Source organism: Mobula birostris, chromosome 9 (assembly GCF_030028105.1).
Source record: "Mobula birostris isolate sMobBir1 chromosome 9, sMobBir1.hap1, whole genome shotgun sequence".
Taxonomy (NCBI): Eukaryota; Metazoa; Chordata; class Chondrichthyes; order Myliobatiformes; family Myliobatidae; genus Mobula; species Mobula birostris.
This window is the reverse complement of record NC_092378.1, coordinates 55,515,280-55,530,754: the sequence shown is the minus strand read 5'-3', so window position 1 is coordinate 55,530,754 and position 15,475 is coordinate 55,515,280. Positions and strand designations below refer to the sequence as shown.

The following is a 15,475-nucleotide window of genomic DNA, read 5'->3' as shown; positions in this document are numbered from 1 at the left end:
GTAGGATACCGAGAGGTTCAGAGGGAGTGCAGCTCCATAGATTCTTAAAGGCCGCAGGGAAACATGATTTAATCAGACATGTGGGATGTCCTCTTTCTTATCTGAGGCATTGAATTTGAGAGTAAGGAGATTACCTGGAACTGTTCAGCCACGGCTTAAATACTGTGTATACTTCTGGTTACCACGTCACAGGTAAGATGTGATTACATTGGAGAGGATGCAGTGGAGATTTGCGAGGTGGTTACCCGCACTGAAAAATTAGCTGTGGGAATAGGTCAGAGAGAGAGTGGCTGCTTTCTTCGGAAAAGCACTGTTAGGAGATTTCAATGGAGAATATAAAACTGAGGGGCCTAGAGAGAGTACAAGTGTCACTGATTCCCTTTTGGTCTCCTGATCTCTCTTGTCTTCTCGATGCTCTTCCCCCACCACCAGTTTCTGCAGTTTGATTGTTTGTGATTTTGTATTGCTATGTTTGTACTCTGTTCTTTGTTGGTGCAACTGTAACGAAACTAATTTCGCTCGGGATCAATAAAGTATGTCTATCTATCTATGTCTATCTAACACACTTCATTGCTAACGTCCGCCACTCCCGTTACAAATTATTGCCTTGACACACTGTTGTCACGTGGGATGAATGGGACCCACACGACCAGGTTCAGGAACAGTTATTACCCTACAGCCATCAGGCTCCTGAATCAGTGTTGATAACTTAATTTTTGAAGTCGTAGAATACTGCAGCACAGAAACAGGCCTTTTAGCCCATCTAGTCCATGCTGAACTGTTAATCTGCCTAGACCCATTGACCTGCACCCAGTCCGTAGCGCTCCATATCCCACCCATACAAATTTCTCTTAAATGTTGAAATCAAACCTGCATCCACCACTTTCGCTGTCAGCTCGTTCCACTCCCTCTCCACTCTCTGACTGAAGAAGTTCCTCCTCAGGTCCCCTAAACATTTCACCTTTTACCCTTAACCCATGACCTTCAGTTCTGCTCACACCCAACCTCAGTGGAAAAGGCCTGCTTGCTTGCATTTACCCTATCTATACCCTCATAAATGTGTATACCTCTATCAAACCCCCACTCATACTCCTATACTGTAGGGCAGGAGTTCCCAATCTGGGGTCCATGGACCCCTCGGATAATGGTAAGGGGCCATAGCATGAGAAAGGTTGGATACCCCTGCCCTAGGGAATAAAATCCTAACCTGTTCAACTTTTCCCTCTAACGCAGGGACTCAAATCCTAGCAACATCCTTGTGAAGTTTCCCTGCACCCTTTCAATGTTATTGACATATTTCCTGTAGGTAGGTGATCAGAAATGCACACAATACTCCAAATTAGGTCTCACCAATGTCTTATACAACCTCAATATAACATCCCAGCACTTTGATTTAAGAAGGACAATATTGCAAAAGCTTTCTTTAAAACCCTATCTATCTGTGATGTAGCTTTCAAGGAATAATTGGTCTGTATTCCCAGATCCCTTTGTTGTATTCACCTACTGCTCACTGTGTAAGACCTACCCTGGTGGGTCCTCCCAAAGGGCAACACCTCACACTTGTCTGAATTAAATTCCATCGGCAATTTTCAGCCCATTTTTCCACCAGGTGTGCTGCAAGCGTCGGTAGTCTTCCTCACTGTCCACAGTGCTCCCTATCTTGCTGGTTCTGAAAGTGATTCTACGATCTACAGACTCTTTGAAACTTATTCTCCCTGCATCATCTTTGTTTGCACTGTTTGGATTCTTCTGCACATTGGTGTTTTGCAGTCTTTGCTTGTGTATAGTTTTTCATAAAATCCTGTTGTATTTCTTTGAGACAGCCCTTGGAATACTGTGTTCATTTCTGGTCACTTCACTACAGGAGGGATGTGGAAACTATAGAAGGGGTGCAGAGGAGATTTACAAGGATGTTGCCTGGATTGGAGAGCATGCCTTATGAGAATAGGTTGAGTGAACTTGGCCTTTTCTCCTTGGAGTGATGGAAGATGAGAGGTGACATGATAGAGGTGTATAAGATGATGAGAGGCATTGATCATGTGGATAGCCAGAGGTTTTTTCCCAGGGCTGAAGTGGCTAACATGAGGGGGCATAGTTTTAAGGTGCTTGGAAGTAGGTAAAAGGGGGATGTCAGAGGTAAGTTTTTCACACAGAGAGTGGTGGGTGCGTGGAATGCACTGCCAGCGACAGTGGTAGAGGCAGATACAATAGGGTCTTTTAAGAGTCTCTTAGGTACATGAAGCTTAGAAAAATAGAGGGCTGTGCGGCAGGGAAATTCTAGACAGTTTCTAGAGTAGGTTACATGGTCGGCACAATATTGTGGGCTGAAGGGGCTGTAATGTGCTGTAGATTTCTATGTTTCTATCTACCTGTGATGTAATGCTTCCTCCCCATAGTACAGATCATTGACTTATGAAGGGCCTTAGACCTGAACTGTTCCTCTCTGCACAGACGCCACCCCACCTGCTGAGTGTTTAACAATTCCTGCTTTTATTTCTCATTTCAAGAACTGCAGTTTCAGCTTTTTTTAAACTATTTGTTCATAATATTTGGTAAACTAAACAGAATTGTTGTTGGCTGGCCCAGTGCTGTTGTTGAACTAAGACGAAGGGGGAAGTACCATTTACAGCAAACTGTTTATTTCTAGAGCAAAAGGAACAGAAGGCACCCTGAATAAAAGGGAGGTGATTCCTCTGGAAAATACTATAAGTGAGGAATAGTTGCATGTAAGTTATTGTATGTGAATACCGTTAGTCATGTACATACTGTTGGGTGGCTACCTAGCTTGATTGGAAGGAGACTTACCCAGTTACCTCTACTCCAGCCTTATATACCGTACACCCTTTACAGACATCCCACCTCTCCCAGAAGTTCCGGGAGTCTCCCGCATATTGATAGCGGCTCCCTGATGCCCGCAAATTATATACAATATCCCAGAAATTGATTTTTTTTGAGAGTGCGAGAGCGAGAGAGCGTGAGAGAGAGAGAGCGCGCGCGCGCACATCATGGCAGAGTGTTCCAAAAAAAGAAAATATAAAACGTACTTCACCCCAGACTACACTAAAGTGTACCCCTGCCTAATAGGGCTCAAAAATAATGACAGTGTTGCTTGCTGCACTGTTTGCAACAGTGACTTTTCTATTGCCCATGGTGGATTAAGACTGTAAAAGACATGTTGAGGTGAGTTTAACAGGTGTCATTTGTTCATTAGCATAGCTAACGTTATTTAAACTAGCTGGCTAGCTGCTAAGGAGCTATTCTAATGCAGACATCCCACCTCTCCTGGAAGTTCCAGGAGTCTCCAGCAAATTGATGGTTCTACTCCCTGAAATGAGTTTTTGCAGGGTGGGATGTCTGCCTTTAACAACTGACTGTATGACAATCATCCCATGTTAAATGAATTCACATCCCTGCGCACTCTACTCCTCTCACCTGGAATGGAACCGAGTCATCCACAATTCCATGGATCTGCTGAAAGGGGTGGGGGGAAGGAGGACTCGAGAAAGGTAAGTTACAAGTTAGTCAGATGCTGCTATTTGTAGGAGGATTTTAAATTCATGTTTTATATACAACCGCCTTTCCTGCCTTTGAGTTGTTTGTTAACAATATCGGCAAATCTTTCTGAGAGTATTGACTGAAAACAACAGAGGATTTCCTACATACTGGCTCTTCAGAGCATCACTTCTAACATTACATCAAAGCATAGTGATTGTGTTGTAAACAAGCACAGCACTCAGTTTGGAAGCTGCCAGGTTTCAGGTGAACAGCCAGGTCTCTCTGTAGTAGAAGAGATGTTGGTTAAGCACAACCTCAAACATTCCCTCCCTCCTCCATCACCAACACATTGACTGCAAAGTGTGTTGTCTGTAAAATGCACGGTTCCCATGTCAATGCACCAACCCGGCAAGTTTATAGTCTTAGAGCACTACAGCATAGAGGCCGACCCGTTGACCCATCCAATGTATTCTGCCTAGTCCCAACTACCTGCACCTGGGCCATATCCCTCCATACCGATCCTATCCATGTACTTGTCCAAACTTGTCTTAAACCTTACAATTCATCCCGCATCCACCACATCTGCTGGTAGCTCATACCACACTCTCACTATCCTCTGAGTGAAGAGTTGTCCCCTCAGATATCCAGTCAAATACTTCACCTTTCATCCTTAACCTATGACCTCCAGTTCTAGTCTCAGCCAACCTCAGGGTAAATGCAAACAGGCTTTTTCTACTATCTATAGTATAGCCCTCACAATTTTGCGCACTTCTATCAAATCTCCCCTCATTCTCCTACCCACTGGGGAAAAATGTCCTAACATAGTCAACCTCTCCCTATAACTCAGGGTCTCAAGTCCCTTCTACATCCTTGCAAATTTTCTCTGCCCTCTTTCAATTTTATTGATGTCTTTTCTGTAGGAAGGTGACCAGAACTGTACACAATACTCCAAATTTGGCCTCACCAATGTCTTGTACAACTTCAACATAACATCCCAACTCCTGTATTCAGTACTCTGATTTGGCCAATGTGCCAAAAACTCTCTTTGCACGCCTATTTACCTGTGATGCAACTTTCAAGGAATTATGAATCAGTATTCCCAGTATTCCGATATTGCCATGATAACCTTCCCTTCAATGTCAACGAAACAAAAGAACTGTCATTGACTTCACTAAGGGGGAGGTGCACATGTCAAGGGGACGAGAGTTTCAAGTTCCTAGCAATAAACCTCACCTGTCATTGTCTAATCATGTACACACCATTGCCAAGAAAGCTCAGTGCCTCTACTTCCTCTGGAGTCTGAAGAAATTCAACACATCCCCATTGACACTCACCAATTTTTACCAATGCACTGTAAAAAACATCCCGTACTGATGCATTGTGCTTGGAACGGCAACCACTCCGCCTACGACCGCAAGAAACTGCAGAGAGTTGTGGACGCAGCTCAGCACATCACGGAAACCAGCCTCCCCTCCATAAAGTAGCCTCAGTAAAGCAGCCAGCAAAACCAAAGAGCACACTCACCCCCAACATGCTCTCTCCTCTTTCCTTCCATCAGCAAGAAAGGGCAATAAAAAGAAGTAAGCGGTAAGCAGTGCGGCCGGTATGGGAGTGACAGCGTTGGAGTAGTCAGGCTTTGGCTCAACAGGCTTGGGCAAGCATTGTCGGAGATTCTAAGTAAGTTTCTGCTTTTTTTTTCTGTTAGTACATAGTTAATGCACTGAGAATAGGTCCAGAGTTAGTGGTATGTTCCTCGTGAGATGTGAGAACTTTGGGAGACCTCCAGCCTGCCTGATAACTACTTCTGCACAGAGTGCAGTGAGCTGCAGCTCCTTAGAGAACATGTTAAGGAACTGGAGCTGCCGCTGGGTGCCCTTCGGCTCACATGGGGAAATGAGGAACTGATAGGTAGGAGCTACAGGGAGATAGTCGCCCCTAAGTTGCTGGAGGCAGGTACTTGGGTGACTGTCAGGAGAGGGAAAGGGAATGGGCACCTAAATGGGGAGAAAATTCAAAACTCAGAGGCGCAAAGTGACTTGGGAGTCCTGGTTGAGTCAGTGGTAAGGAGTGGTAAGTGATAAAGAATGCAATGTTGGCATTCATCTTGAGAGGGCTAGAATATTAAAAACAAGGATGTAATGCTGAGGCTTTATAAGGCACTGTTCAGATTGCACGTGGTGTTTTCAGAGCAGTTTTGGGTCCCTCATCTAAGACAGGATGTGTTGGCATTGGAGAGGGTCCAGAGGAGTTTCACAAGAATGATCCCAGTAATGGAAGTGTTGACATGATTTGTATTTGGCCCTAGGCCTGTACTCACTGGTGATTCGAAGAATGGGGGTGGGGTTCTCATTGAAAGCTATCGAATGTTGAATGGCCTCAACAGAGTGGATGAGGAGAGGATGTTTCCTATAGTGGGGGAGTCTAGGACCAGAGGGCACAACTTCAGAATAGAGTGACATCCATTTAGAAAAAGATGAGGAAAAATTTCTTTAGCCAGAGGGTGGTGAATCTGGAATTCAGTGCCACAAACAGCTGTGCAGGCAAAGTCATTGGGTATATTTTAAGTTGGAGGTTGATGGTTTCTTGTCTAATTAGGGCATCAAAGGTTATGGGAAGATGGCAGGAGAATGACATTGAGAGATAATAAATCAGCCATGATGGAATAGTGGAGCAGACTCAATGGGCCGAATTGCCTGGTTCTGCTCCTTGTGTTTTTTGGTCTTATATCCTACATTATGTTATTGATTTGCTTTGTACTGATGTGATGAAATCGTCCATTTGGATGCCATGCAAAGCACAGTTTTCCAGTGGGCAACACGCATTAAATACTGGAGGAACTCACAGCTCCTGATAAAGGGTTTAGCCAGAAACATCAGCTGTGCCTTTTCTGCCATGGATGCTACCTGACCTGCTGAGTTCCTCCAGCATTGTGTGTGCGTGTGTGTGTGTGTGTGTGTGTGTGTGTGTGTGTGTGTGTTGCTCTAGATTTCTAGCATCTGCAGAATCTCTTGTGTCTAAAGTTTTTTTGCTGTACCTCAATACCTGTGACAATAATAAACCAGTTTAACAATTTACACAATCCTAGCTCTTCTCACTTTGGAAATAGAAGGCTGGTACTTCACGTCTGGGTCTAAACCCTTGAACTGAGGTGGTATTTAGCCCTGAGAGTCTGTAGCGGTTTATCGGAGCATATTGCCATCAGTTCCAAGGCCAGCTAGCGAAAGCCAATAAGTTCCAGCCACTTTCAGCAAACACCCACACATCCATGAGTTTAAAAGAAGATGACTATTCCGCACCCTCCTAGTTTCATGGGCTCCGTTATGCTTTTCTTACTGAATCCCTCCCCTCTCACCCCTGAACATTCTATCATTCATAAATGGTAACTCTGAGAAGGTTACCCTCATTCTGTCAGATAAAGCCACACTCACTCAGTTGGAAATTGTTGTAACGTAATTGAAACAGACGACAAGTGAATTCCCTTATGAAATTGCAGCCACATTATATTTGAGGATGCAGTGTATTCTATTATTTATCATTTTTGTTTATTTAGAGATCCAGCACGGTAACAGGTCCTTCCATCCCAACAAACCCACGCAGCCCTTTTACATCCATGTGACCAATTAACCTTTGAACTCACACATTTTTGGAACATGGGAGGGAACAGGAGCACCCGGGGCAAACCCACTGGGTCACCGTGACAATGTACCAACTCCTCACAGACAGCGGTGGGAATTGGCCCCACTCAAGAAAAGAATATTCCCCTCAGCAGTGACAAGTGCCCATTTTACCTGAAAGCATGTGTCAGCCTTTGACCTGAGAGCTAGCAAGCGATCAGGAGCTTGCTGGTACTGTGTCGGAGGCAGGAGATTCAGCCCTGTTCTGTGCAAGGCTTTTATACATTATATTTATCTGCTCCACCCACTTGTTGCTCCCATAAATGGTCAGAAGCATTCCCTGAGCGTAAATAGAATGGAATGAGGAGGTGAGGCATTGACTTCAGAATGCCCTCGGGTTCAGGCAGAATTATAAAATACGGATTCTGATTAATTTTATTTATTACGTTACATCAAAACACCCAGTGAAATGTTTCATCTGCATCAGCAATCAACAGATGTGTTGGGAGCAGCCTGGAAGTGTCGCCACGTAATCCAGTGCCAACATAGCGTGCCCATGATGCTTGGCAGAACAACACAAACACAAGCCCAGTGTAAGCTTTTCGTAGTTCGGAGCATGTGCTTAAGGTTGGCAGAAGTTCAAAGTTCGAAAGTTCAAAGTATATTTATTATCAAGGTGCATTTCTCACCATGTGCCAACTGGAGATTCATTATCTTGAGGGCATTCATAGTCAATAGGAAAAAACACAACATAATCAGTGAAAAAACACCCACAACAGAGATGGAGCAACCAATGTGCAAAAAGCAACAAACTGCAAATACAAACAGAGAGGAAAAATAATGAGCAATAAGTATCTAGAACACGAGTTGTAGGGACCTTAAAGGTGAGTTCATAGGTTGTGAAGTCAGTTCAGTGTTGGCGTGAGTGAAATTATCCCCTCTCCTTGAAGATCCTGATGGTTGAGTGGTAATAAATGTTCTTGAACCTGGTGATGTGGGATTTGAGGCTCCTGCACCTCCTCCCGGATGGCAGCAGTGAGAAGAGAGCATAGCCTGGATGGTGTGGGTCCTTGATGATGGAGGCTGCTTTCCTGCACCAGTGCTTCTTATAAATGAAAGGTGGCCAGTTTCCCCTGAGATTGCCTGAGTTAATCCACCAGGTAACACTGAGAACATAAACCATAATATGTACTTCCTAGTGGCCAAGTGTTTTAATTCTGATTCCCATTCCTGCTCCGACATGTCAGTCCATGGCCACCTCTTGTGCCACAGTGAGGCCATCCTCAGGGTGGAAGAGTAACACCTTATATTCTGTTTGGGTGGCCTCCAATCTGATAGTGTGAATATTGATTTCTCCTTCACGTAAAAAGAATTTTCCCTCACCCTCCCCACTTTTTCTATTCCCGCCCCCCCCGGCCTCTTGCCTCTTCTCACCTGCCTATCATCTCCTGCAGTGCCCCTCCTCCTTCCCTTTCTCCTGTGGTCCACTCTCTTTTTCTATCAGGTTGCATCTTCTCCAGCCCTTTACCTTTCCTACTCACCTGGCTTCACCTATCACCTTCTAGCTAACCTGCTTCCCCTCCCCTCACCTTTTAATTCTGGCATCATCTCCTCCCTCCCCACTTCCTTTCCAGACCTGAAGAGGGGTCTCAGCCCAAAATATTGACTGTTCGTTAATTTTCATCGATGCTGCCTGAGTTCCTCCAGCATCTTGTGCGTGTTGCTATGTACATTGTTTCTCTCCCACTGGGGCGAGGTCGTGTGGTAATGTAATAAGGCACAAAGAAATGATGCATTTGGAATTCCGGCTGCACAGAAACCAGAATTGCAGAGAAGCACAGCACGGGAAACAAGCCCTTCAGCCCTTCGGTGTTGAGACCGAGTAGATGCACAGGTGTTGCCGCATGCTGCCTCGGCAGAGCTGGCCAAACTTTGAGGTGGGTTGCTCTGGAGAAGGTAACTCTGTCTCCCGCTGTAGGTCACTTCATTATTTTGGTGATATTGGCTCCAATGAGTGATGGCCCAGTGTTGAAGGCAGTTGATGGATCAAGGATCAACTTTATTCACCATATACTTTTAAGTGTATTTGGAATTTGTTGTGGGGTGTTTGTCAGGGTACGACATGCAGCAAAAAACAATATTCAATGGTTATAAAGGATTGTATAAAAATGAAGTTAAAGGTTTAAGTATGGATATGGAATAAAATGTGAAGAAATACATAAATAAGACTATAAGACATAGGAACAGGGTTAGGCCATTTGGCCCATCGAGTCTGCTCCGCCATTCTATCATGACTGATCCTTCTTTTTTCCCCCCCTCAGCCCCAATCCCTGGCCTTCTCCCCATAACCTTTGACACCGTGTCCAATCAAGAACCTATCAATCTCTGCCTTAAATACACCCAACAACCTGGTCTCCACAGCTGCCTGTGGTAACAAATTCCACAATTTCACCACCCTTTGGCTAAAGAAATCTCTCCGCATCTCTGTTTTGAAAGGGTGCCCCTCTATCCTGAGGCTGTGCCCTCTTGTCCTAGACTCCCTCACCATGGGAAACATCCTTTCCACATCTACTCTGTCTAACCCTTTCAACATTCAAAAGGTTTCAGTGAGATTCCCCCCCACCCATCCTTCTGAATTCCAGTGGGTACAGACCCAGAGCCATCAAACATTCCTCGTATGATAACCCTTTCGTTCCCAGAATCATCCTTGTGAACCTACTCTGAACCCTCTCCAATGCCAGAATATCTTTTCTTCGATAAGGAGCCCGAAACTGTACACAATACTCAAGGTGAGATCTCAGCATGGCTTTAAAAGCCTCAGCATCACATCCCTGCCTTTGTATTCTAAACCTCTTGAAATGAATGCTAACATTGTATTTGCCTTCCTCACCACCGACTCAACCAGCAAGTTAATCTTTAGGGTGTTCTGCATAAGGACTCCCAAGTTCCTTTGCATCTCAGATTTTTGGATTTTCTCCCCATTTGAAAATTCTCCACACATTTATTTCTACTACCAAAGTGCTTGACCATGCATTTTCCAATATTGTATTTCATTTGCCACTTTCTTGCCCATTCTCCTAATCTAAGTCCTTCTGCAACACTGGAACACTGTTTCCTCAACACTGCCTGTCCCTCCACCAATCTTCGTATTATCTGCAAACTTGGCAACAAACCCATCTATTCCATCATCTACATCATTGATATACAGCATAAAAAGAAGCAGTCCCAACACTGACCCGTGTGAAACACTACTAGTCACTGGCAGCCAACCAGACAAGGATCCTTTTATTCCTACCAATCAGCCAATACTCTAGTCATGCCAGTAACTTTCCTGTAATACCATGGATCCTAACTTGGTCAGTAGCCTTGTGTGGAACCTTGTCAAAAACCTTATGAAAGTCCAAAATATACAACATCCATTGCATTCCTTTATCTATCCTACTTGTAAACTCCTCAGAAAATTCCAGTAGGCAAGATTTTCCCTTAAGGAAACCATGCTGACTTCATCCTATTTTGTCCTGTGTCACCAAATATTCCATAACCTCATCCTTAACAATTGACTCCAACATCTTCCCACCCACTGAGGTCAGGCTAACTGGTCTATAATTTCCTTTCTGCTGCCTTCCTCCTTTCCTAAAGAGTGGAGTGACATTTGCATGTATTTACAATGTAAACAGTGTTATAAAAATCTGCTAGAAGTCTTGAGCAACACACACACACAATGCTGGAGGACTCAGGTCAGGTAGCACCCATGGAGGTAAACACACGATTGATATTTGGGCTGAACCCTTCATCAGGACCTGCTAAATTCCTCCTCTTGTGTGTTGCTCACCATGAAACTGTCACGCATGCCATACAAATGGAGGACTTCATCACATCAGTGCATTGAGGTAGTACAAGGGAAATCAGTAACAGAATGTAGAACATAAGGCTGTAAAACACGGGAGCAGAGTTAGGCCATTCCGCCCATCAAGTCTGATCTGCTATGCCATCATGGCTGATTTATTATCCCTCGCAACCATAATTCTTCTGCCTTCTTCCTGTATCCTTTGACATCTTTCCTAATCAGGAACCTATCAACCTCTGCTTTAAATGTGCCATATGACTTGGCCTCCACAGCAATCTATAGCAATGAATTCTACAGATTCACCACCGTCTGGCTAATAAAAAAAATCCTCCTCATTTCTGTTCTAAAGAATTGTCCTTGTATTCTGAGACTGTGCTCTCTGTTCGTAGACTCCCCCACTATTGGAAACATCTGCACATCCACTCTATCTAGACCTTTCATTATTTGATAGGTTTCAATGAAATCCACCCCCTCCCCCCCCCATCTAAGCTGCACAGATGTTGCCTGATCTGCTTTGTGTATTGCTCAAGGTGATATTAGTTCTGTGGTGGTTTCTGTACTATCCTTGTACCCTCTGAAACCAGACCAGTGTAACTTCCTCTAGTGAGCTGATTACAGCAACAAGGTGAAAATCATCTGTTACGTGACCTGGAAAATAAGCTCTGACACTGAATGTGAAAGTGAATACACAAAAGTCAATTACCAAGACGAGCATCTGTGATTATTTGTTGCAAGAAGTGGCAAGTACAGTTAGAACATTTGGATTCCATTCTTCCTATGTTTAATCTCCAGGGTTTATAAACTGAAGCACAAATTTATTTGAGTTTTGGCCAATTTACAAGGATAAACTAGGCTGAGCTACAAGTTATTCAGTGGTGGAAATTGCTTCAATATTACAACTAAGCCTGCGCCAATTTGTGGTCCAAGGCCCCTTCCTTTCCATGGTTTTATTTGGTTCCAGTTGGCCCTCCCAGAGGTGCTCAGTGGGAGTTGCAGGCAGATGTCCATAGTTACATGCTTACGAGCTGCATTAATGGCGAGCTACACAAGTGGGTACGTCCCTCATCTGTCTTCATTAAGGTTGTTGTAGATTCTAACTGAGCTTCATCATCAGGCTACCTCAGGAAGACCAGAAACACAGCAGCAATCTCCCTGAGGTTTGAATCAGGATCAGCTTTATCATCACTGACGTAGGTCGTGAAATTTGTCAGTTTGTGGCTGCAGTACAGTGCAATACATAAAATGCACTACAAGTCTACACTATAAAATTTAAAAAGTAGTGCAAAAATAGTGAGGTGGCATTTATGGGATCATTAACCATTCAGAAATTCGATGGTGGAGGGGAAGAAACTGTTCCCAAGACATTTGTGTGTGTGTGAGAAGCAGTTCCCAAAACGTTGAGTGTGGGATGTTTGGTCAATCTTCCTGATTAGTTACAGCAGGTTATGAAATGGACGTGTTTCAGTTTCTGTTTGTGATGGGACCACATGAATTTAAGCTTGCAATAACCAATTATCAGCTTTCAACGGAATTCGGAGCCTGTACATCTTGAAAGACACAGAACATCCTGGCATGACCAAGACAGCCAGCAGCACATTAGCTAGGGCACTGACGCAGTCCAGAGGAATTCTGCCATTTTAAAACTAGCTCTCTGTGCCCTGTGCATACTTGCTTAGGTACATCCATTGTCAAACATCAAAGTAATCATTTCAAGGTGGAATCATTTCTTTAAATAACACAGGGAGCAAGTGTGAGCGTGTTGGAGAAGTGGGATAATGTTAGAACCTGTTCCAGCAAAGGGGAGTGGCGATGAGCGGAGAGTTTATAGGGTGGATCACAAAAACTCACCAGGTTTGAAGTGTATCTCAGCTCCTCTCCCAATAGCTCAATTGTACCATAAATCTTGGTCTACAGTCAGATTGTTTGATGTTCCGGTGAGATAGACTGCAATCAGGTGATAGTGGGAGTTGCTGGTGAGGTCTACAAACACTTAACGAATATTTGACTTTTTATCTCTTGGGGGCTGCTGAGCTTCGTGTCTCTGGGCTGCTTAAGGACGCACACGGCGCTTCTCCCATACGCGCTCTGATCGGTGCAGATAACGCCAGCATTTTCAGCGGTGCGTGTGGCTAGAAGTTCTTTGTGAATAATGAGAGAGCTGGAACAGCTCTTGTATGTTAATTAACGAGGTATCACTTCACATTAATTAGAAATAACACCATTCAAGACTTCTGTCACCTTCCTGCGCCGCATTTGATGGAAGGTCACAGCTAATTCAGAATAAAGGCGAACACTTGGAAATCTTGGGTTTCTTGTTGAATTTATCACTTCTAGGTGCGGTGGGCTTCGGTCTTCAGCATTCCTTGTTCCCCAGTTTCTCTGTGCTTCCCTGACACAGAGCCTCCACCGGGAAAACCATCCTGAGGGAACATTTCTGACGCAACGGGAGGTTATTCGGCGTGAGAAATGTTGAGAAAGATTTAAAGGGGAACTGGGAGGCACCTTTTCATACAGAGGTTAGTCCATACGTGAAACAAATTGCCACACGGAGTACCAGAGGCAGGTGCAAAGGTGCTTGAAAGGCATTTTAGACAGCTACATGGACTAGATGGGCCAAATGCAGGCAACTGGGCTGGGACTAGTTTTGACGGGAGGCGTTTGCCTTTATCATGCCAGTAGAGGAGACGTGTCGGTTTCCTTCTCCCAATCACGAAAGCTAAGAGGGAATATCAGGCTGCTGATGTCCTGGGTAAAGTGAAGCCAAAGCGACAGCCTTGCCTCGCTGGCCATAGCAACTTCCCGCCAAGACAAGGTCAGGAATGTCATTGAACGCAGCAGGCCAGGCAGCATCTCTAGGAAGAGGTACAGTCGACGTTTCAGGCCGAGACCCTTCATCAGGACTAACCGAAGGAAGAGCTAGTAAGAGATTTGAAAGGGGGAGGGGGAGGGGGAGGGGGAGGGGGAGGGGGAGATCCAAAATGATAGGAGAAGACAGGAGGGGGAGGGATGGAGCCAAGAGCTGGAAAGTTGATTGGCAAAAGGTATTTGAGAGGATCATGGGATGGGAGGCCCAGGGAGAAGGAAAAGGGGGAGAGGGAAGCCCAGAGGATGGGCAAGGAGTATAGTGGGAGAGACAGAGAGAGAAAAAAATTAATGATAATAATAATAATAATAAACAAATAAATAACGGATGAAGGCTTCCCCCTCCCCCTTTCTTTCTCCCTAGGCCTTCCGTCCCATGATCCTCTCCCTTCTCCAGCCTTGTATCCCTTTTGCCGATCACCTGTCCAGCTCTTGGCTCCATCCCTCCCCCTCCTGTCTTCTCCTATCATTTCAGATCTCCCCTCCCCCTCCCACTTTCAAATCTCTTACTGTCTTTTCTTTCAGTTAGTCCTGACGAAGGGTCTCGGCCTGAAACGTCGACTGTACCTCTTCCTAGAGATGCTGCCTGGCCTGCTGCGTTCACCAGCAACTTTGATGTGTGTTGCTTGAAATTCCAGCATCTGCAGATTTCCTCGTGTTGGCGTTCAGGAATGTCATCATGGGAATTGGGGCGAAAAGCTGGGGGTCGGGGAGATATGGTGAGCTGGTGAGCTGCAGAGCTGCAGGTAAGCTTCAGAGCTGAATATTGCCAAAGCTGAAATCAGAAAACACAAAATATTGGTTTTTGGCTCCAGCTAGATGGAGAGCAGTGAAACAGATTAGATTTTTTTTTGGATGAAGGGTCTTCCCTCTGCAGGTCAGCTGGAGCTACTCTGACCTCTGAATCTACAGGGTCAGAATCAGATCCTGGTTCAATGCCACTTTGTTTCGTGGCAGCAGTACAGTGCAAGATGTAAAAATAGCTTTAAGTTGCAGATAGATGGAGACATAGGTAGAGTGCGCTAAAGAGGAATAGTGAGGTAGTGTTCATGAACTGGTCAGAAATCTGACAGCAGACGGGAAGAAGCTGTTCCTAAAATATGGAGTGTGGGCCTTCAGACTCCAGCACCTCCTTCCTGATGGCAGCAATACAGAGGGCATGTATCAACTGGCAAGGCTCCTTAATAATGGATGCCACCTTCTTGATGCACCACCCTTTGAAGGTGTCCTGGATGGCAGGGAATTTTGTGTCCATGATGGAGCTGGTGAAGTCTACAGCCCTCTGCAGCTTCTTTTGATCCTGCACATTGGAGTTTCTGTACCAGACAGTGACGCAACAAGTCAAAGTGCACTCCACTGTACATCTGAAAAAAAATTCCAGAGGATTTGGTGACATTCAGATCACTGTGATGGACAGTGACCTGTAGGCTGTTGATCTTTGGAGGGGTTACTGCATTATCATGGGTGCCTTCATCTGGAAGTGATGCTGAGCTGAGACACCACCTGTGAAAGATATTGGATATGGCCCAGTCCCGCACGGGTAAAACCCTCCCCACCATCGAACACTTCCACGAGGGCTGTCGTAGGAAAGCAGCATCCATCACCAGGGACACCACCACCAAGACCATGCTCTCTTCTCCCTGCTGCCATTGGGAAG

At 45.0% G+C, this 15,475-nt stretch overlaps 1 protein-coding gene across 9 annotated transcripts in view; it reads left to right on the top strand.

Moving 5' to 3' along the window:
* prickle1b (prickle homolog 1b) overlaps positions 1–15,475 on the top strand; it is a 183,937-nt gene that overhangs the window by 84,787 nt on the left and 83,675 nt on the right. Inside the window, exon 1 of one of the 9 annotated variants that reach the window (XM_072268115.1) lies at positions 5,081–5,172. The exons of 6 other annotated variants lie outside the window; for them this stretch is intronic. Coding sequence is in view for 2 of the 3 variants with exons in the window: in XM_072268109.1 (XP_072124210.1) it covers positions 14,498–14,564 (67 nt within the window). In the remaining variant the exon portion in view is untranslated. Of the gene's footprint in view, positions 1–5,080; positions 5,173–14,456; positions 14,565–15,475 lie in introns of those variants that run through there. 2 more of the 9 variants (XM_072268109.1, XM_072268122.1) reach the window with 2 other exon arrangements.